The following is a 21,521-nucleotide window of genomic DNA, read 5'->3' as shown; positions in this document are numbered from 1 at the left end:
TAATGGAGCCAATAATTAAAGGTAAAGCAAATCAAACACTGTCGAATTAATAATCCTGTATTTACTTAGTATTTGACGGGTAACACGACAGAGTTGAGGAAATCCTAGGATCTTACCATGAATTTCGAGTCTATCTTCTATCTTTGCCACGATGCGGACTGCTTCTGTAGAGTGTCCTGCTTCCCAAAGATCTCCTGCTAGGGCACCCAGAACTAGTACAGCAGTGCGTATTATGTCGTTGTTTTTGCTCATTACTGATAATAATAATTATTAATAAAAATACTTGAATATAATAAAACGTTGTAGACGACTTATATTTAAGGTAATGTTTTCAATTAACATTATGTACAATTATTTCAAACTAATCTCAATATGACGAACAGAAATACTGCTCAACTTTGGCAACGAGTGTGGCAGTTTTTAGCTGTAAAAGTCAAACACTTAAGGACAACATACAGTCAGTCACGTTGTTGATTGATTTATTGAATTTATTAAAATTACAACATTAAAACGACAACTATATTGCGCAAAATTTTATACATCTTAATAAGTACATAAAAATACATTAAAAATAAAAAGATTACATTTCAAACTAAATGGTGCTAAAACAGGATCACCCATGAAAGTCATAAATGAATGATAACTTATTTCCGATGGGGCTAAAATTGAAAAAGGCAGGCACAAATTTGAAGGGAAAATATTATTGCTCTATACTACTGATGAACTAATGATTGAACTTACATTATTGTAAATGACCGATTGAGTTTCCAAAGTCAATGCATTTTTGCCAGGTAAACATTTGAAGTGATTTTTTTTATTTCGTCAGCGGGAGAATTCTAGTCTGTTAATAATCAATTTGCCAAAATAATGTGCTAACTTATCCATTTTACCTTCATAATTTTCTGGGTGAAACGCCATGTCTTCAATCGTCTTAAGCAGGTACTAGATTAAATTAGAAATACATAGGTCATGTCAGCACGTAAAATGATATAGGGGGTAAAGCAGACTGAAGACCCAAACGAATTGGTGAATAATGCAACTTTAAAGAGTATTGAAGACCCAACGGATTGACGAATAATGAAACAATTTGTAAGTTTTTAGCGGGTTCGCCGTCGGATGAGTTTAGAACTGTCAAACTTTCGTCAGGAGTAGCTCTGACGTCTTCAGGACAAAGAACCTAAGAATGAGACATATAGGCCGTCCCTTGTCTAGTTACATGTATGGCTCTGAAAAGAGCCGTTCACTGAAGTCTGTCTCTTGTCAACAGAGAACAAGCAAATCTGGCCTATCTGCTAATGTAAAAGGTTCGATGGCTCTGAAAAGAGCTGTTTACTGAAGACTGCCCTTTGTCAACAAGAACTCGTCTATCTGCAAATGTAAAAGGTTTGGTGTATCTTAAAAGAGCAGTTTACTGAAGACTGCCCCTTGTCAACAGAGAACAAGCAAACCTCGCCTATCTGCTAAATTTAAAGGTTTGGTGGCTCTGAAAGGAGCAGTTTACTAAAAACTGCCCCTTGTCAACAAAAAAAGAAGCATACCTCGCCTATCTGCTGATGCAACTACAGGGAGTTTGCAACAAAGTAGGTTGACCCTTGCTGCCCTCTCGACTGACGTCAGATGATCATATGACAACGAGTGGATGCGCGATGAGCGTATATTACTTCATTGCGAACGTGGTAAGGATTAGCGGCTTTGTGATTGGTTGTTTGAAAATAGAGAGCGCCACATACAACTGATGTCTTTGACGTAATTAATGTTGATGGTAAGTTTCATTAATTCTGATTTCTAACGCTTCACGGGTCAACCTCATCCCCAAGTAGGAGACTTGTGCTAGTTTGGTGGTTTCATCACAAACACATGCCAACATGCCAAAGAGCTTCATGGCCTTCTTTGCAAACATGTTCAGCCAATAGCTCTCTTCTTGCTTCGGTGTTCAGATATTCTGACCTTTAATGGTCGTTTGGTTTGGCCTGCCTATGTATTGCTCATCACAACTACAAGGTATAAAGTACACACATGGTGCCACGATCCTTGGGCAGAGGATCCTTTGGGTGGCTTAGGAAGCCTCTTAATTTGGCCGACCTAGAGTAGTATGTTTTAACCCCTGCACGGTTTAGAAACATCCACCACATCCTCTGATTGTTCGCCTGTCTGCTTCTTGACCGCCTTCTATATATAGAAGTTTGAGGGATAGCCATTCTTGTTCAACGCTTTTCTATTTGTTTGAGTTCATCTGTTCGATGTTCTTCATCACACAGAGTCAGTACTCTGTGAGCCAGCGTATTGAAAACCATAAATGAGACACATAATTTGCGGCTCATCAACCCTCTGCCCCCTAGTGTAAAATTGAAAATTGACCCGGTGAACACAAAGATTTCGGGCAAAAATAGTGTAAAATAGAAAATTCGCCTGATAAACAAAAATGGCACTAGTTTTGGGCTAAAATAGTGTGAAATTTAAAAAGTTTCGGGCGCAATTATGACAGTAACGGGAACACAATGATGCCCACCGGATAATTTTTTGTGTTTGCCACCTCTGATAATAACTGAACCTGATACGCGACTGAACATGTAAAATACCTGGACCCCAAAGGATTTTTACAAAGACCACACTGCAGCTGAGTCCCCAATTACGCAAGGCACGCAAAATACACCGATAAAGTACTGATTTTATTTCTATTTTATGACATAACACTACAAATTGTTCATATTGAATAACAATAACGTAAATCTGTTTGGGTAAGAATGTGAATTACATTTCAAAGCAGCTTCCAAAAATACTAGTTTAGTAAGATACTCCGCAATTGCGGAGTAGCAACTGAACAAGTAAGGTACCATATACGGGTTTTGTGTAATCAGTTGATAATGTATATTTCGTTTAAAAAGGTAGTAAAGGTTCATGGTGGTTCTTTTTTTACCCGTTTGATCATTCAGTTTAAAAATTGTTTATTAAAGCCGATGATGATGCAGTATCAGATAATTCTAAATTAACATGTAAACACACAAACCTGTGATGGTGGCATCCCTTTGCCTACTGCGTGTACAAGCACACTATCTATTAGGTTCACATCTGTACTTGATGACTTTAACACCAAAGCTACCAGCAGATTTTGTGCTGTGGTGCTTTTCAATGAGCCAAGTGCATCGACCATGTACTGACGGTTCAGGATAGTTGATGGTGTCTTTATCGATCTGTTAACCCAAAATAAGTAAGATTCATTATGGGGTCTATTTGTTCTTGTTCAAAGACAAATTCACACAGCTTTTGAAATATGAGTCGGTGACTTTATAATTGCTCCACAAAATATCACTACTCCTATATGATGTCTTGCGAAGTTCAAATACCTAGAAATAATACGAAATACTGGTAACAAGCAAATTTACGTGGCCCTTATTGCTGCAATGGGTGGTCATAAAAAATCTTTTACTCAATGTTTTTATAGTTACGGCTTACCTATCTTGGATATACATCCTTGCTACTTCTTCAAGTGTTTGGTTCGGGAGACTATAAAGTAGTTTTGTAATTTCTCCAAAACAGTATGTCAGCTGATTTGATCCTATATTGAAACGAAATATATTTTTTTATTTGGGGGCACACAAGGGTTTAAATAATAACTGAACACAAAAGCTGTGCGTAAAGGGTGTTCATTTATTTACACGCGTCCGGTTTTTTTAGGTCGTTCAAGTCAAAAGACCTTATGGCATCGCGAGTTGTGTGCCCGTCAGTGTGTGGGTCTGGGGTGTCCGTCTGTGTGTGTATGTGTCCGTCAACAATTATAGAAGACTTTTCGTTAACCTTTGGTCACATATGAATAGTTCATATCCAATTGCAACCATTATTATGTTTTGATGAATCCAAGTGTGTGAAAATATTGGATCCAAAACATAATAATGATAAAATTTGATGCTTTACGCCCAATATTTATGGATCTGTTTTAAAACTCATAGCTCTACCAATAAATATGGGCTCAATCGATTCAATCAGACTTGGGTCATATCTGCGGTAGTGTTCAAGGTCACACATTGAGGTCAAAGGTTATTTGAGGTCAACTTGTAAAATACCATTATGTAAGACCTGTGGTTAAAATGTGGTCTCATATGAATAGTTTAAATCATATTGTAACCATTACTATGTTTATAGAATCTTGCTTCCTATATCTCTCTACACAGTTTAAAACACCAAAAACAAAAGATTTTGCGCCCAATTTTATCACACATTTGAGATCAAATCCCCGTGATTAACAAAATTATTTTGCCGCCAATTTTACCGTATTGAAAATTGGTTGAGACCATGCATGCGCGGTCAAGAGAGATGTGTTCACTTCCTTTATTAATAGGTAGTTTTTTACTTTGAAAAGTATAGCTGTAGGCCTACGGACCACCAATCGTAAAATAATTATTTGATTGAAATTGGATATTTTTCACCCAATACAAAATTTATTAGTCTATTTTTATCGTCCAATATATTCGTGCATTGGATTCAAACCATCCAATTTTATATCAAACAAATCTGCACTATGGACTATGGGAACCTGTCATGTAATGGTCATATAAGGTCAACTTGTAAAATAGACCGAAAATTAATAAAAAAAAACATTCTTACATAAATATTTATATGGTGTTCACTACCCATATCTATTTTTTTAAAGTATAAGTAAGCTCCCAATCACATACCTGTCCCAGTGTAATTCCGTAAGCATGTCAAGTTTCCTTGCAGGTCAATTAACACTTCGTCAATCTCCTCTTCAGACATTGGAGCCTTGCCTTTCTGTTTTAAATAATAACGTTTTTATCATTTTATTTCATTTATCAGGCACTGCCATGTCCTGTTATGTCGTATGATTTTTGACATTATTGTCTTTTATTTTGACTTTCATGTATTTACCATAATGGGTCTTGTTGAAAAGGAGCAGACTGCTACTTTTTTGTCATTTAGCCTTCCCTCCATGTCAATCTTTGTATGTTTGTATAATTATTGTTTAATTATCTATTTATATATTTACCTCTTTGACATGCAAAGTAGTTTCCACTAGATTTTCTCGGAGGGGTGACTTGATTTTAAATCTGATGAGTGGTATTTGCTTTGTCAAGGCCATTGTTCCTTCAGAAACTGTTGATATTTTAGGTATATCTTTAAAAGAAATGATATTTTTGATGTCATTCAATAATTCAAATTCAAATTAATTTTTAAAAATAACCTCGTGACCCAAAGCCAAATATGTGAGCGCACACTATGGCCCAGTCCACACTAGTATATTTTCGTCATCGTGTCGTAATTACCCGATTATGACACGATTATGATACATGAATGATGAGACCATCCACACGGTCAGCATCTCGTCATCGTGTCGTAATAAATTCACGCTACGGTAATTACGAAGCCCATTGAGTAAACATAGATACAACGACAAAATGCGTACACACGAGTAATTTTCATCATTAATTACGACACGATCATGCCAGAAACCGGTCCAATGATGGAAATTTTCATCATTCGCGAATGATGACACGATTGTAGTATGCCGACGACATTGAGCGGACACACGGTACTATTATTATAATACGATTATGACACGATCGTAATCGACGGGAAAAAACACACTCGTGTGGACCAGGCCTATGAATGAGCTGTAAAGTCGGTAAATTGCTCTCTGAGATACAGTTTAAAAGGTCGTATTCATAGGTACCTCAATTAAGCGTGACATGTTTCTCATTTGATAGCATTTAAACCAATTAATAATCATATTGCTGAAGAGGATAATAATCTTCTACCTATTTCTATAGAATCATTAAATAGCTCTAGTCTTTGTTTGCTTTGGCTAAATCCTGTTCAAGTGGTGGGTTACAATTGCATTGTATTTTGTCTAGGTATGTATAACCAACAATTAACAATGAGAGGGCATTCCTGAACCTCGTTGACTTGGGGGATGATTTGAAATGACCGCCAATTATGACTTTATTAACAACAATGTGGAAAAAGAGACACATGTAGAACCGAACAAAAAAGGTACCATTTTGTTGAAGGGGCAGAGTTCAACAAACCATAACCCCGCTTCTGGATATCATTTGAAGTCAAATGATATACCATTTAAAAGCTTATGATATTTATTTTCTAAACACGAAATAAAACAAAATTGACCAGGACGACTGTACGGCTGATTCGTAGTGTCCGGACACATATATTGCCGTCATTGCGATAAAATGTGAAGAAAAAACAAACAAATCAAAAACAGCAAATCTACAAAATAAAAATAGAAAAATAAAAAGGACAGTGCTAGAACTAATTGCGCACACATGCATTGGGACCCCTTCTGTTTATGATCTACATCAATAACCATCCTCTCAATATCTCAACAAGTCACATGACTAAACATGGTTTTTCACCAGGTTCGCCGTCGCAAATAATAAGTTACACGACATCGACGCACAACTTCAAACCGACCACGACACTCTAAATAACTGGCAGATAGCATTCAACACAGATGAGAGGGCGGGTTAGTGTAACCATCTTCTCACTCGCTTCTCACCACTGCGGCTCGGGTTTAATTCCCCGCGTTGTCACATGTGAGTTTGGTTGCCGATCCATGCTCGCCGTCACAGGCTTTACTCCGGATGCTCCGATTTTCCTCCTAATTCACCTTCCCTGTCCCATCAATTTCGGTTGGCATGCCTTTAATTTAGTAGCTCTTTGCCTGGATTTGACCGAATATTATAAATTTTACAAAAAATGCTACACCCTGAAAATACCTCAGTGGGTAATGCAACACTACAAGAGACATCTTCATATAATTACTTAGGTGTTGACATTTTTATGCTGCGGTCTAAAAAGACCACGATCACTGGCGTAAAGCATCAATATTATGTTTGGAGCCATATTTTCACACATAATGACAGATAGATTCATTAAAGCATATTAATATTCATTAAGTGTGTGAAAATATTGGATCTAAAACATAATAATAATAAAATCGGACATTTTATGCCCAATATTTGTTGGTCTCGCTATGAGTTTTTAAATATTAAGTTCCACTATATGTCTCGCCCACCAAATATTCTAACATTTCTACCTTCTTGAAGGTATTCATCAGGACTGTATATTCATCAAGGCTTAGTTGTGATACTTTATGTGGAGAGTTTCAAAGGGCATCTCGAGCGTGAGCGTTTTTAAGTCGAATAACCCTCTACCGCCAAGAAACCTAATTGTACGTTACGAAATCTTTTGGCCCAAGGACAAGCGAGATCCCCACCATTCTAAGGACGTCATTTATTCAATACCATGTAAAAACCGTGATTTGTTATACAGGAAGAAAGTTCGGTAAACGTCTGGAGGAGCACAAAACTGAGGCTGAGAAAATTGGTGACAACATAAAACTAGAGCTACTAGAAAGGCATCCCAATCGGTTGGTCACAAATCGGCCATTACAGATCATGTAGTAGACAACAATCACGTCATCAATTGGGAGGAAGCTAGAATCGTTGGCAAAGAGAGTGATAGATACAAGAGATGGATCAAGGAGGCGATCACCATTAGAAAGCGGGGGAACCATGAACAGAGACGAGGGGCAATACACCTTGAGTCACGTCTTTGACGATCTGATAACTGAAACAAAATCAACTGGCAACTCGGTTGCTAAACAGCAAAAATCATCAGCTGTACACAGATCGTTACTGCATCGATAAAGGAAGCTGTCAGCTTCCGAAACGTCTGCAAGTAATTACAAATATCAGCTCATATCTTAACCAATAAACAGGGGCTCAATCGATCCAAATTTATATCATATTTGGTCAAATAATAAGGTAGCCAGAGCAAATTTCGACAGATTGACAGAAAACTACAATAAAGAAGAAGCCGACGGCAAACACTATTCCAGCTGAGTTCGGTTGAACTAAAGATTTTCGAGGACAACAGTACATGTAGGTTATACACCACTAATAGGCCTGGGCGATGCATGGAAATACGACGGGTAACTATTTATTTGAATGGCATCTGAAACGACTGCTTTAAAATCACTGAAATTGACCAAGTTATATAGCCAAAAAAAGTACATTTTAGGGTTTGATGCTTGAAAATGGTATATTTTCTCTCATTATATGACATTTTTGTTGTAATATTACCAAAATGCATACGCACGGAAATTGGTTTTTAATAAATATTCGCCCTACCATATTGTAGCTTTCAGCTTCGAGGGCGCACTGCCATATCAAGGTGTTTACGGTTTAGTGCGTTAAAACAAGAAAAGTCTCAGGTCAATCTATGTTGAGTTTTAGATCATTTGGCATCTGAATAATATAGTTTCACCTGATATTAGTGGCATTTAACTGTAAGAGTTCTGAATTATGAAAAAATTCAACCCGAAATTAGCCATTTTCCCATTGAAACCCGTGTAATAGATAATTAGTGGTGTTGAACCTGTAGCGCCTGATATAAGTAAAAAAAGATATAAGTACAGAAAAATTTGCAAATGGCTAAGAAAAAAAGAAAAGAAAAGATAAACATACCGAAATCATCCGCTGTTGAGTGTTTCAGGCCTAATCCTTTGTAAGGATCGAAACTGGAAAATCAATCAATCAAATAAACAATCATTATTACTTTCAATATTGTAAAAACAAAATCAATAATCATTTAAAGGGCTCGGTCACCACCCTTGGCACAGTATTTTGTGTGGGACCTGAGAGCACATCAGACACACCAGATTGCATTCTGGATACGAGGAATGTCTTTCTAAAAATTTTTAGGTCTTAGGATGGCCGGCTTTGCATCAAAGCTACGTCCACTTTAAGTACACCTCATTATATAATGTCTACTTGGTTACTTCGAGGACTGTTAATTTTCAAAAATGTCAATTTTTAATATTTGCCATAAATTTTTTATCATATCGCGAATTCGTGAATTTCAAAATATCACAATTATTTGATATCAGAAGGACATTGCTCGTATTCAGAATGCAATTTGGTGTGTCTGATGTGCTCTTAGGTCCCACAAACAATACAAAGCAAAGGTGGGTGACAGAGCTCTAAAAAAGGTAAAGGAAATTAGGCTTCACCTGTTTTTTTTTTCAAGAGTACTATAAAGGTATGTAACAGTGACAGAAACATTGCAAAAAAGCGAAAACATCAATTTGACTGAAAGGCTTTGTAAAATGTATTAGCAGATATTAAACCTACCCTTGGGGTACACTTCCAAACGCATGGACATGCTCTTTTATCTTGATGCTTGTTGGTACTTTTAATGTTTTGTGGTAAAACACTTCCTGTAAAAACAAATAAGAACACAAGTAGAATATAATGAAAATCACTATAAGTATCTGCGGAAGTATAGCTATCTAGAAAATGACTAGCAGTTGTTTAATCATTGAATGGACAAGATAAAATATATTTCAAAATTAATTTCCCTATTTTTTTGCTCTAGGTTACGATCACTACACATTACACATAAAAACAGTCACAAATCGCTCTCGGTCAATCATGTGAGCCGTTATTTTACGATATGAATAATATCCGACTACTTGGTCGCACTTATATTGTGTCGTTTATCATGTTTAATACAATTTACCTTTTCATGTGCATCATCTGCATATTGTAGTACACTTGTTGCCCGTCGTTTTCTAAACTTTATACCATCTGCTTGTTCATGTGCTTCGTAATATGACACGTGATCACCTTCCTGTCCAGTTTCATTGGTTACGTAACTCCATTCATTTGACCACTGCCAAATATCAGACTACAAAGACCATATGTTAATATCATTAATATATAATATTGCTAATGGAGAGATGAGCTGGTCAGCTACCTGGGAACAACAGCCTGGACAGGAATTGCAGGAGACAGGAGAAATTGGCAGAATTTGAGAGAGGCTTTACCCAGCAGTGTGATGATATGGGCTGATGATGATGATGATGATTGCTAATAAGGTCAGAACAAAACGATAACTGTTATGTTCAAGGTGCGTTTCGTCTTTTAAAACGAATTTGAAATAACATTTCTTACTTAAAATATTTGTTATCAGCATTAATTTTTGTTTTCTTAGTGATTTCAAAATTTCGGAATTTTGAGTTCTGTTTATTTTATTGTTACCGAATAAATTGTTAACCCTAGTCCCCGGCCTCCTTTAATAGTATAGTTTGTTTCGGTGAGCTGAAACACTCAAATACGCGCTCAAATTATTTTAGTCCGTCCTTTGCGATCAATTTTAGAGAACACACAAGTAATCTACCATCTAATTTGAGGCTGTCGAGGTTGACTCTCAATCACCTATTAACTAGACGTCTGAGAGTGGGGCACTCGACTTACGCTTCCGGCTTTTGGGGTTATTGATTATAAACAAATGATGAACGGAGTCAGCCCCTCATTTCAAATATATAGTTTTGGTTTCTCTATTGTTCAGAAACCAAAAATCAAGGGATTAAAATGTGGAGATGAACTGGTATGCCATCATAACACTATTGTGCTGGGAGGACACAAGAGGGTATATAATCAAAAGTATAATGGCCTATAACCATACGTATATAATAGCCTATTGTGCTAACATTTTCATTATCGATATCTATCAACGCGGGCGACCTTTGATGCTCTCTGCCGTAGGTGGCACACTTCCATGACACCATAAAATTACACCCGAGTTCCGAGATTCGTTTGATAAGTTATGCATAGACATCGTTGAGACATAAAGGATGGATATATACGAGGCCTAGGCCTACATGTAGAAATCATGTGGATATATTGAGGGGTGGGGGGGGGGGTGGTGTTTTGTTTATTTGTCTGAAATATAAACGATGCATGATGATGTAGAGCACAACCCATACCTCTTACCTATGTTCCCTCCGCCACCTATATATAACCTCCTCCCTCCCCCCTCCCCACACTCGATATCGACTCTTCCCTATTATTCCACTCCACTCTTGAGCTCCCCTCTCCCCTCCTTCCCTTCCCACTTCCAATGCTCTCTCCCCTCTGTTTATCTTTCTCCCTTACCCTTACCCCCTCCCCCCTCACACACACACACACACACACACCCTCTTTCCCTGTCGATCTCCTTTCTCTCTCTCTCTCTTCCCAAATAAATAAATTGAATAAAAGTCAGTTTAAACCAGCTTTCTATCATATTGATCTTCCGTCATGCGACATGCACATAAATTATAGAGTTGTGTATAATAGTGTTTATATCACTGAAGTCATAATCTGTCAAGTGTATATTGTAATGTCTGTGGAAATATTTCGATGGTCTATATATTTTCACAGTGAAATCAGCTTAGGCTATTTCGTAGTCTCAAGTCAATGCTTTCAAACTAAATCAATGCTTTCAAATGTAGACTGCTTTGTTCGACTTCTCTGCTCGTGAATATTGCACTGCGAAATTTAAACATTTCTTTTGTATACTTAGATCAGGTAACTCGAAAATCGTGTAATTGTATTCGTCACACCACTTATAAGAAACTGAAACCAAAACCCAAACTACCTGTCACAAATGTTTAGTTTTAAACAAAAGGTAGAAACAATGAGTTCGATATCTTGTGATTCAAGTGGTTAGGCAGGACAATACGAAACCACGTGAGCAAAACCAAAACCAAAACTAAAACTCAATATTTGAAATGAGACAATGGGTATAAAATTTTATTTGTTTTCCAAAATCTGCCAAGAAAACTAAGGTTTTTTATCGTCTCATATAACACGGGCGACATCATTATTTTAAGTAAAACAACGACAGCGGCTAAAACAATACCTTTATTCTCATTCTTAAACACTTCAATTCAAATAAAAATATCATAAGCATTACACATTTTAATCAAATTAAATTCTGCATTTTACAAGGAATTACCTAGGGCTTAAAATCGATCAGTCCCGTTGTTGCAGTGCGCCTCCGATTGTTTCAAATAGCGAGTACGCGTATCGCGTCGACGCACACGCGCTGACCCGTGTCATATCGTGTCATATCACATAGGTAAGAACCAATAAGATTGCAGAAACGTTCTCAAGTGTTTAAGAATTGTACAATACAAATTTACTGGAAAAAGTTTGGGTATAGCCGGATCGATAGGAACATACAATAGAACATGAAGGTCAATTAAATCTAAATTTTTTTTTTTTAAATGCGTCATGGATTTTATTTTGGCTAACTATTAAGGGTACTTGGCCATCAATTTCATTCAGGGGCGTGTTTGAAAAGGGGCACAGCGCATTAGTAAATAGAATAAAAATTACTAAAATTCACACCAGGGTTCGAACCACAGCCAAGGCACAATGAATGCTAAAGAGTGACAGGCGCCGATGCCTCTGCGTCACGGTGCCTGTGGTTAATGTCTGGCGATTTTCAAAGATATACATATCAACACGTTTCTAGTGCATTGAAAACCGGGATTGAAAAGCAGATTTTGGTAGGAATACAGTCATAGTAAGACATAGGACTCTACTTGTCTGTTTGTTTTTCATTTAATACAAATTAATGAATTGAACTGGTACGACTGGTAGGACTCGTAATAAACGACAACTAATAAAATAAAAACGCTGGGTCATTCACGACATCATTGTAAAATATGTCAAACCCCGGGGAGCGATAAAGCACACATACGTGTATAGGCCTACTTGCGCGATCGATACTCAATGATCCAGAACATAGCATTTGAATAAACCGCCCTTGTATGCATCTGCTTGACATGTCTGGTATACTATATTATAATAGCTTACAATAGATACCCCACCGTAAATAGCTCTCTTCGTTTCTTCGCTGTGCCATTATATACGCGTAATGCATGTAATTTTGAGACATATTTTGTTCAAAAATTATAGGAAGGGACTGTTTTCAGCCAAAATGTTGGCTCTCAGCAGATGCGCAATGGTACCGGGAAGTGTTGCAGAAAGGTAAGCGTACTCATTATTTGTTCAAAATATCACATATTAATGAATTCAAATTCGACATCCGAAAAGGGATTGACAGGTCAAAATTCTCACCCTAGAAATATTGCGAAATAAAATAAAATCAAACTTAGGCTCCGCAAACAACGTCCAATTATTATAATAAATTATGATTTGGGGCTAATTTGAGAAGAGTTATGGCCTCGAGTTTCAAAATACACCGAGTGACGTTTTTTGATCAAAACCTCGATAATTCAAGACTTGTTAAAGCAAATCAAGAATTATATTATAATGAAAGTATAATGAAAGTTATGATCTAAGCTACCAGATGCATCATTAATTTCCTGACTATGATATTTAGGTGTGGGAAAAGATTACTCAAATGTTTTGGAGGGATTATTTCAACCAAAAAGAGCATGTATCCTTAATGCTATCATTATTCGATTGAGAAACACTTTTTACAAATTTAAAACAAAAAAAGTCACAGCAATACCTTTTCTTCCGATTTTTTGAAATTTGCGGAAAGCACGCTAACGATACCCTTTTTCACCATGATGACCTCTGGATCTTCTTCTGGCATATGGTATACGTTCATCACCTGGCCACAGCCCGCCATTTTGAATGAGAACCTTGAACATACAAAAGAGTAACAGCAGCGCTAACAAAACACACAAACACAATATTCTTTTGTTATTGTTGTTCGTTATGTCACCAATGGGGACGTATGTTTCAATGTATTTGGTGTTATTTACAGCCCATTGTATATGTTTAACCTAGATGTATGTCACCATTTCTCATTAAGTGTACCCCGTTTCCATCAAATTACCTTACATGTATACGCATGCACATCCACCCCTACACCCCCCCCCCCCCACACACACACATCCCACACCCAGTATAATGATAAACTACATTCATATAAAAAACAAGACAAAGCATCGGTCACACTAACCAATCATCAAAGTCTTTGTGGTCCTTAAGTTGAACTGAGAAGAAAATATAAAGAATACATTCCTATTTAAATGTTATTTTCACAGATCATATTGTCGTCTTTTCGAGCTAACGAAAAAAATTGCTATTTCATTCCAACGCCTACAATGCGTGTATTAGCTCGCCGATCGTACATGTATTATTATTGAGCGGAGCTTCACGCAACTGGGACGCAGATATAACACGTGCACAATGCACAGAGAATTCAATGATAACACATGCACGAGACGTGTTAGCCAGCACTCGATCGGTGAACTCAGAATATTCACGGAGCTCTCCGGATTTAATATAAATACCTATACTTTTTACATGGGCATTTCAATCATGCAAAAAGTAAAAATTCGGGAAAAAATCACCACAGAAAAAACCCAAAAAAAAAACACATCAACAACAACAACAAAACAAACAATCAAATTAATTTTATACCTGTTTGGTCACTGGTTGACACAGTTACATAATGGATATTCAGATACAACTCTTGATGTCCCACCATATCATTTGGATCTTTATCTTCAACAACTATTACACCAACCTAATACAATTACAACATGCAAAAAGAAAATAGGAATTGATGAAACTTCAATGTGAAAATATATAATTACAGATTTTGTTATCGTAATTATCATAGACATGATAGAGAAAACCATCTATTATTCAAAGATAACAAATCAGTAATATTAGAGTCACGCTGGCCGCTGTAGATGTGACCAGCAAGTTTAGCAATAAATAAACGACTGATAAAGACGACTACGATGTTACGATGTTACGATATTTACACGTAACATAAAGTACTTATATATTTTTTCAATGATATTTTTCGCTGTCTAATGTGTATCTGTTAAATTTGTTAAATGTTACTTAGTTTCCCAAATTTAATATTTAAATGACATTTAGATAAATGAAAAAATTAGAAATTCTGGCAATTCACAATACGATACGCCACCAGCGGTTGCTCTTACCAGTCCAATTTTTGATCTCCAGGGTCGACATCGCCGACTAGTCACCATTGGATTTCGAAAATTGGATTGTGATAATAAGAATGTTGAAAAAAGCTCCACTAAGGATTCCGTGTGATCAATAGATAGAAAATGGATCTACTATATTTGAAAATTACTACTTTTACTGCGCATTTTTTTATCAAGCGACCTAAGCTTATCGTAGATCCATCCTTTGCGCTCATTTTTTTTTACCCTAGGACCTTACCCGGGGTAGGACCGGACGTCAAAGATGACCATAAAAAGGGGGGAGGTTGATGAGGCCCACTATTGGTTTCTACAGTAAAATCAATGAGCCTTTTTTGAAATATGGCGGGCACAAAAGGAGAGGACGTACTTTGTCAGCTGAGAAGCATACAAAAGATAACTCACTTCAAAGTACGCACTCTCCTTTTGTGCCCGCCATATTTAAAAAAGGCTTATGGTTATCATTTCCCTCCTGTGAAATTATTGCAAGAGCTACTGACATTTTACTTGTTAGTTAGGTTGAAATAGTCATTTCAACTGTTGCGATTTGGTAGTTCACAGCATCTTGCGAATGGTAGTGAGATTTGGCAACAATTGCATTGATCATTTCATAGCGAGTGTGTAGAAGAATTCAAATATCACAGATATAGTTTGGTAGGTGATGTTGTTCTTGAGTTATGTTGTAACTCATTAACAACAATAAATGAACTTTTGCAAAACATCAAAGTATTATTTTTCAATAATATATTGATTTAGATAATGAAAATCGATATTTTGGTTACTTCGACCAACAATACCTCGTCTACCCTTAATGGCACAAAATGTTATTATACGTGATGTACTCAAGTATCCGGGTACATATCATTTAATCAATTAATCATTAACACATGGGGAAAACCATGACCACTTACTTTCTTATAGATTATTAAAGTAACCTTTATTTCTACTAATAATCTCGTTTGTTTTAACATGTTTTACGGGAGTGGCTATATACGCCTATTGATATAGGAAGATTAAAAGATGGTTTCACATTCGGATCCGTTGAGGTATCTGATGGAAAGTCAATTTTTGTACAAAGTCAACTTCTGATTATGGTTAATCCCGTTTCGTTTCCTTTTACGGTCATTACCTATGAACATTTATATTTTATTTGCGTATCAAGGCGTTTCTATTAAATGATTCAAGTATGATATCCGTAGCTGTCGACACAAAGTCAACGTTTGTTTCTGTTAACTTCCATTTCATTTCCTTTTGTGGGATTGTTTGTACTGGTATCGATCAGCATCTGGCGGCATCCGTGGCATATCTTCATGGGGGAACGCATCACCCAACTCCCCTCCCCTAAGTTAACCACTAAATAAACCTCCCATTGAAATACAGTACACGTAAATATACAAGAAAGTATATATGTGACGAAAACGTGATAGTTTCAACTCGATTTGCTTAAAGTATAAATAATAAGATTTAATGAAAAGTATATCTAGATTAACTTTTGAGAGACGAGCACATCAAAATTACGCCCCGGAATTACGCAATATTCATGATGATTCATTTTCAGTTATGGTAAAAGGTTGAAAAGGTTAATACGGCAAAATGTTTGGGTGTGGTAATTGATAATGAGTTGCTGTGCCACAAACAAGTGTATGCTGAATGGTTTGGTAGCTATAACGAGGATGTGTAGGAAATTGGTGCATTACAAAACCATTGTGTGTCCAGAATTATTAACGCTTAAGGCCATATTATAACATTTCTGTAAAAATAGATTAATATTCATTTTCCATAAAATGTTAGCTTTTACTGTCAAAAATGTCCCCTTTTAATTTTGAGCCGAATGAGTGAGGTAAAAGCAAAGAAAACTGGAATTTACTACTAGCGCCAATGCATGTTACTCCCGCGGTTGTAATACGTTACGATCCTCTGATGTGTATGTGTGTACGAGTCCCGCACGCCGTGTACGTATTGTGTTATGTGTTATGAACATCGCATACGTGTTCGAATAATATTTCCATCGTAATAATAAAACGCCGGTTCCGGTGTTTTATTCAAAATCTCGGATTTCGACAAAACTACAGCACCTAAAGTCTTGATTTTTGCAGAGTATATTTGTTTACTAAAGTACATTACAATCTTGTAAAAACCAGAATTTACAATTTTTTGAGGGCGTTCTTATGTTATAATATGGCTTTAAGTGTTGATTTTCTATCTTCAACTGACACAATGTTTCCTATATTAGGGGCTGAGCTAAGAAAACTATAGAAAACTATAGCGGGCTACTGTCTAGTCCGTATAAGGCAACAAAAAAAGTTTGTTTCCAGTAACAGGTTTAAGAAGTGGCAATGCTGTTTTTCATTTTTATTTTTTTAATACAAAAAACAGCTACGCGGAATGGATATTCGTTTCTTAATTTGAATAATATAAGAAGAAAAACACACGCAAGCAACACCATTGGCATCCTTTTAACATTTATTTAAAAACTAAAACAGAAAAAAAATGTTTGATTTACACATTTTAAAAGAGACATTCCTGGTTAAACTGCTTATTGTACAGTAAGCCAAGAAATTAAGGTACCAGTTGTATTCAACCATCCTAAATAAAGACAAATATGTCAAAAATAAAACAAGCAGCTAATACCTGACCTCTTTAGCTCTGGTTCAAGACCTTATTATTTTGTTGAAATTGGTTGAGAATTAAAGAAACGGTGATCTAAAACCTACTGAAGATACGAAATCAAAAGTTGCACTTTTGTGTTCTAATCAATGAAAGCATGACGCTAGTTTTAACGTGCTAATCAATGGAAGCACGGTGCTAGTTCCCTTGTTCGCGAACGCTTATGTACAAATCAATAGCGCATGCAATGGAAGAAACTGCAACTTTTAAATTGGCACCTTCCTTGGGGTTTTGGATCGTTGTGTCTTTATTTCTTGAACAGTTGTAACGAATGAGGACTTAAATTCGAGCTAAAAGATGCAGGTATTGGCTGCTGGTTCCAATTATGACATATCTGTCTTTGTTTAGATATACAGAGGTAAACATAACTGGTACCTTAATTTTTGGCTTACTGTATATTACTTTTAGCTTTTTCCTTTTCTTTTCTTTCCTTTTTGGTTTTAATGATTTTTGAACGTATTACAAAAAAACAGTAACGCGAGTGGTTAATAAACATATTTAAATTTATGCAAATTGGGATCAAACTTACATAACGAAGTGATACTGATAAAAAAACCTGTTTCGTTCCATGCATGATACTATAATTCGTGCACATTCACATCTATAATATACATTTCAAATGAGTGCTCACGAATGTTCTCAATTTAAGAATGACCAATGGAATGGTACCAAGATTTTCAAACGCCGTTTACTCAGAACAGCAATTTTGCGTATTCGGTACTCTACCGTGCATCGTACATGATGCCATGACGCAATCACCCGAAGTCATATATACGCACGGAATCGCTGGCCAGCGAAACCCCCTAGGCCAGAGGTCGGTGATTTTGTGCGTGGCACGCGAGGGGTCCTAGGATCAATTCCCGGGGGTATCAACTACCAAGTGGTTTCTTTGTTCATGTTCTCTCCTTTTTCGTTATTTCACTGCCTTCCGCTTGCCATGGGTAGTGTATTTTCCATTTATATCAGGCCTATGTTATAACCCTAACCTCAAAATCTTTCAAATTGTTCAAGTAAAACCACTGCGCATGCATGCATTGCACGTGATACCATGACACAAAATTGCTGTTCTGAGTAAACGGCGTTTGAAAATCTTGGTGCCATTCCATTGGTCATTCTTAAATTGAGAACAAAATGACGCAATCACTCATTATATATACACGGAATCGCTGGCAGTGCCAGCGAAACCCCCGTGGCATGAGGTCGGGAACCTTGCGCGTCAAATCCCGGTCAAATCACAGAGGTACCAAGTGACTTTTTTGCTCATCTTCTCTCCTTTTTCGTTCTTTGACATAAATGGCTATTTAGTTATTTTCTCTACACCACTGAAGTGAGAAACTGTGTAATATGTCCTATAGCATAAGTTTCTAATGTTAATATTTGAGAAGAATTTCTCTACCCATTTGTAACAGGTGGATATGTTTTTAGTCTAGACGAGCTTCGGCTAGACTGCTGTATCTCAGCAGTTCTTCTTCTTCTACCTGGCAACATATGATATAAATTGCTGTAGCTCCTTCATTATTTGACCGATGATGACCAAAAATGCTTCTTCATCTACAGATTACATGGTACAGTAATGAGATTTGGACATTGACCTTGGCTATAAACGGGTCCTAAGGGGTCCTCACAGATTTGGGGTCAAAGGTCATTAAGGGTGTATTTCCGGAACATAACCAAATATCTTCAAAATGCTTCTTTTCCTGCAGATTACATGGTACAGAGATGCGACTGACACATATATACATTGACATTAGCTGGTGTCAATGGCAGTCCTCACAGATTTTAAGTTCACTGCCATACAGGGGTCAAACAGTGTTGGTAACTAAAAATCACTTTAAAATTCACCATTTTTGCTGCATATCATTGCTGTGATCATCAGAATAATGCCAAAAGGACTCATTGTGTGCATTTTATATTGTAATCAGATTTGGCTTAAACATGGACGAGGGGTCTGCGGCGCGGGTCAAAAGGGATAAAATTCTAGTTTGTCCAATCTGAGTGAAAATTAAGATATGTGATCTTGATATGATTTCAAAATATAATGGAGGCCATTTCAAGGTCATCAGAGACCATCCAAAGGTCAAATGTTTGTATTAGATAGATTGTTATTAAACTTAGTGCCTACATTTTTCACAAAAAGACAATTTTTGTCATTTCAAGGTCATCAGGGATCATTTCAAGGTCACGGCTAGAATTCGTGGTCTTATAAGGCCACAACATATCTAATTGTCTTTTATTTTATTTTAATTTTTAAATAACAAATTCAGGTTTTCCAGTGCATGGGGGCCGCCACACACCGACATCGCCTGGTTATTAATTACATTCTACAGCAGAGACACTAAAATGAATATCCGGGATCGATACACGTGAATGTGCTATGCACGAGTTGATATTCAGACGATAACTCTTTGGATACCGGGGTAGAAAATGATGAATATCTCCCGTAATTTTTTTTCTAAAGAAGCCATATTTTTATGCTTGCACTTGAATGTATGTGTTGAAAGGATATTATAGTCGTTAGCTTGCGTATTGAGAAAGAACCGTCCGTATTGAGCTCAAAAACTGACACAAATTCTGATTTTATATGTGCCGAACTATATAGCGCAGCGTAGGCCACTCGTGGAGAGAGTCTAAAAGCAGATGACCTCATGGCGTATACCATGCTCACTGACCGTACAGAGGTCAGTCACCTAATTGTCAATAGCCTTAGTCGGATGTCCCTCGGCCCATTATGCGTCTAAAACTATTAAACAGGTCGGAACAAAATGGCCGTACGTGGCTGTGAATTCAACCTACCATGGCGATTTATGCCATGAAGATATCGGGGCAATGACACTGTGCGCCAGGTGATACTAATTTAATGCTTTTAAAGGGCATTTCTAGTAAACACATCTCAAAAAGTAATTACACTCCTTTATTACGAGACAATAAGCCAAATAGTTTTATTATGCAAGCTTTGTCTGGATAGCTCAAATGTGAAGCCATGGTGACTCCTTGAATGAAAAAGATTGCACAAAAAGATATTCAAGTGCCCAGCGATGAACAGGCACTCAAACAAAAGCAACATTTGCAATGGGTTTAGTTGCAACTTTTAAACCTGCATTTTTTGTAGTGTGTTTTCATACCTTTATCAAACCCGACATTTAATATTCTTACAACGTTTTTACCCAAATATAATCAATTAAACGTTTTTGTGTTTACTGGGAAGGAAAGGCCAAAATCGGCTAGGACCAAATGACAAAAGGACGAAATGGGACAGGACTAACTGTCTTACCTTTGCCATGGCTGTCATGTTACGAACTAACTTGAGCTCCGTTTGTGAGTGGAATTCGTAGATGTATTCGTTATTTGGCTGGAATCTGATGAACTCGGCAGAACCAGTTTGTAGAAGGGGTAAAACCAATAGTGATAAAAATGCCAAATAGGCCAGGTGATGATCATGATGATGTGGGCCCATGCTTTGGTACCCACATACTAACACCCCCATTGTCTCCTAGACGTCACGCGTCAACAGCAAGTCATAGAATATATCTGTCATAAATGAAGAGACATGAATGAATAATCTATATATAATACAAATGAATAAAGGAGGTTCATTTGAACACTTTCTCATTGTGATACGAAAGTAATCATAATAATCAATCCGTTAAAATATGCAATTGTTTTTGAGGTTTTATTAATGGCGTTGTAATGACGTTGTTCAACACCAAATACTGGTGTCAACGGTCAACTAAGGGCAAGACTGAAAAGGACCAAATTGTGTTTGTCTTTGGCGCTGACTGAACTATTTAGTCGGATAATAATCCCTATTTTGCAATAAAACAAAAACCCACCATGACTAAAATATGCTAAGTAACTGCATGTGCCACAGAGAGTTGGGCAGACTTTCACTCTTGAAATTCCAAGTCCTTATATCAGTAAACGGCATTTTTCAACGCCAAGTACTGGTGTCATCGGCCAATTAAGGGCAAGACTGAAAAGGACCAAAATTTGTTTGTCTTTGGCGCTGACTGAAAGCTGTTTCTACAATATCCATATTTTTGCAATTAAAACAAAA

The 21,521-nt window shown here is 36.8% G+C and overlaps 1 protein-coding gene across 1 annotated transcript in view; it reads right to left on the bottom strand.

Annotated features, from left to right (window-relative positions):
* LOC140154778 (uncharacterized) overlaps positions 1 to 20,951 on the bottom strand; it is a 134,803-nt gene extending 113,852 nt beyond the window's left edge. Inside the window, 9 exon segments of the mRNA XM_072177345.1 lie at positions 117 to 254; positions 891 to 942; positions 3,008 to 3,191; positions 9,165 to 9,250; positions 9,553 to 9,720; positions 13,342 to 13,477; positions 13,801 to 13,834; positions 14,265 to 14,370; positions 20,739 to 20,951. Of these exon segments, the coding sequence (XP_072033446.1) occupies positions 117 to 254; positions 891 to 942; positions 3,008 to 3,191; positions 9,165 to 9,250; positions 9,553 to 9,720; positions 13,342 to 13,477; positions 13,801 to 13,834; positions 14,265 to 14,370; positions 20,739 to 20,951 (1,117 nt within the window).
* Between the last annotated feature and the right edge of the window lie 570 nt (positions 20,952 to 21,521).

The sequence above is a fragment of the Amphiura filiformis genome, chromosome 6, assembly GCF_039555335.1.
Source record: "Amphiura filiformis chromosome 6, Afil_fr2py, whole genome shotgun sequence".
Classification (NCBI taxonomy): domain Eukaryota; kingdom Metazoa; phylum Echinodermata; class Ophiuroidea; order Amphilepidida; family Amphiuridae; genus Amphiura; species Amphiura filiformis.
The sequence above is the reverse complement of the archived record's forward strand: the minus strand, read 5'-3'. Positions and strand labels throughout refer to the sequence as shown.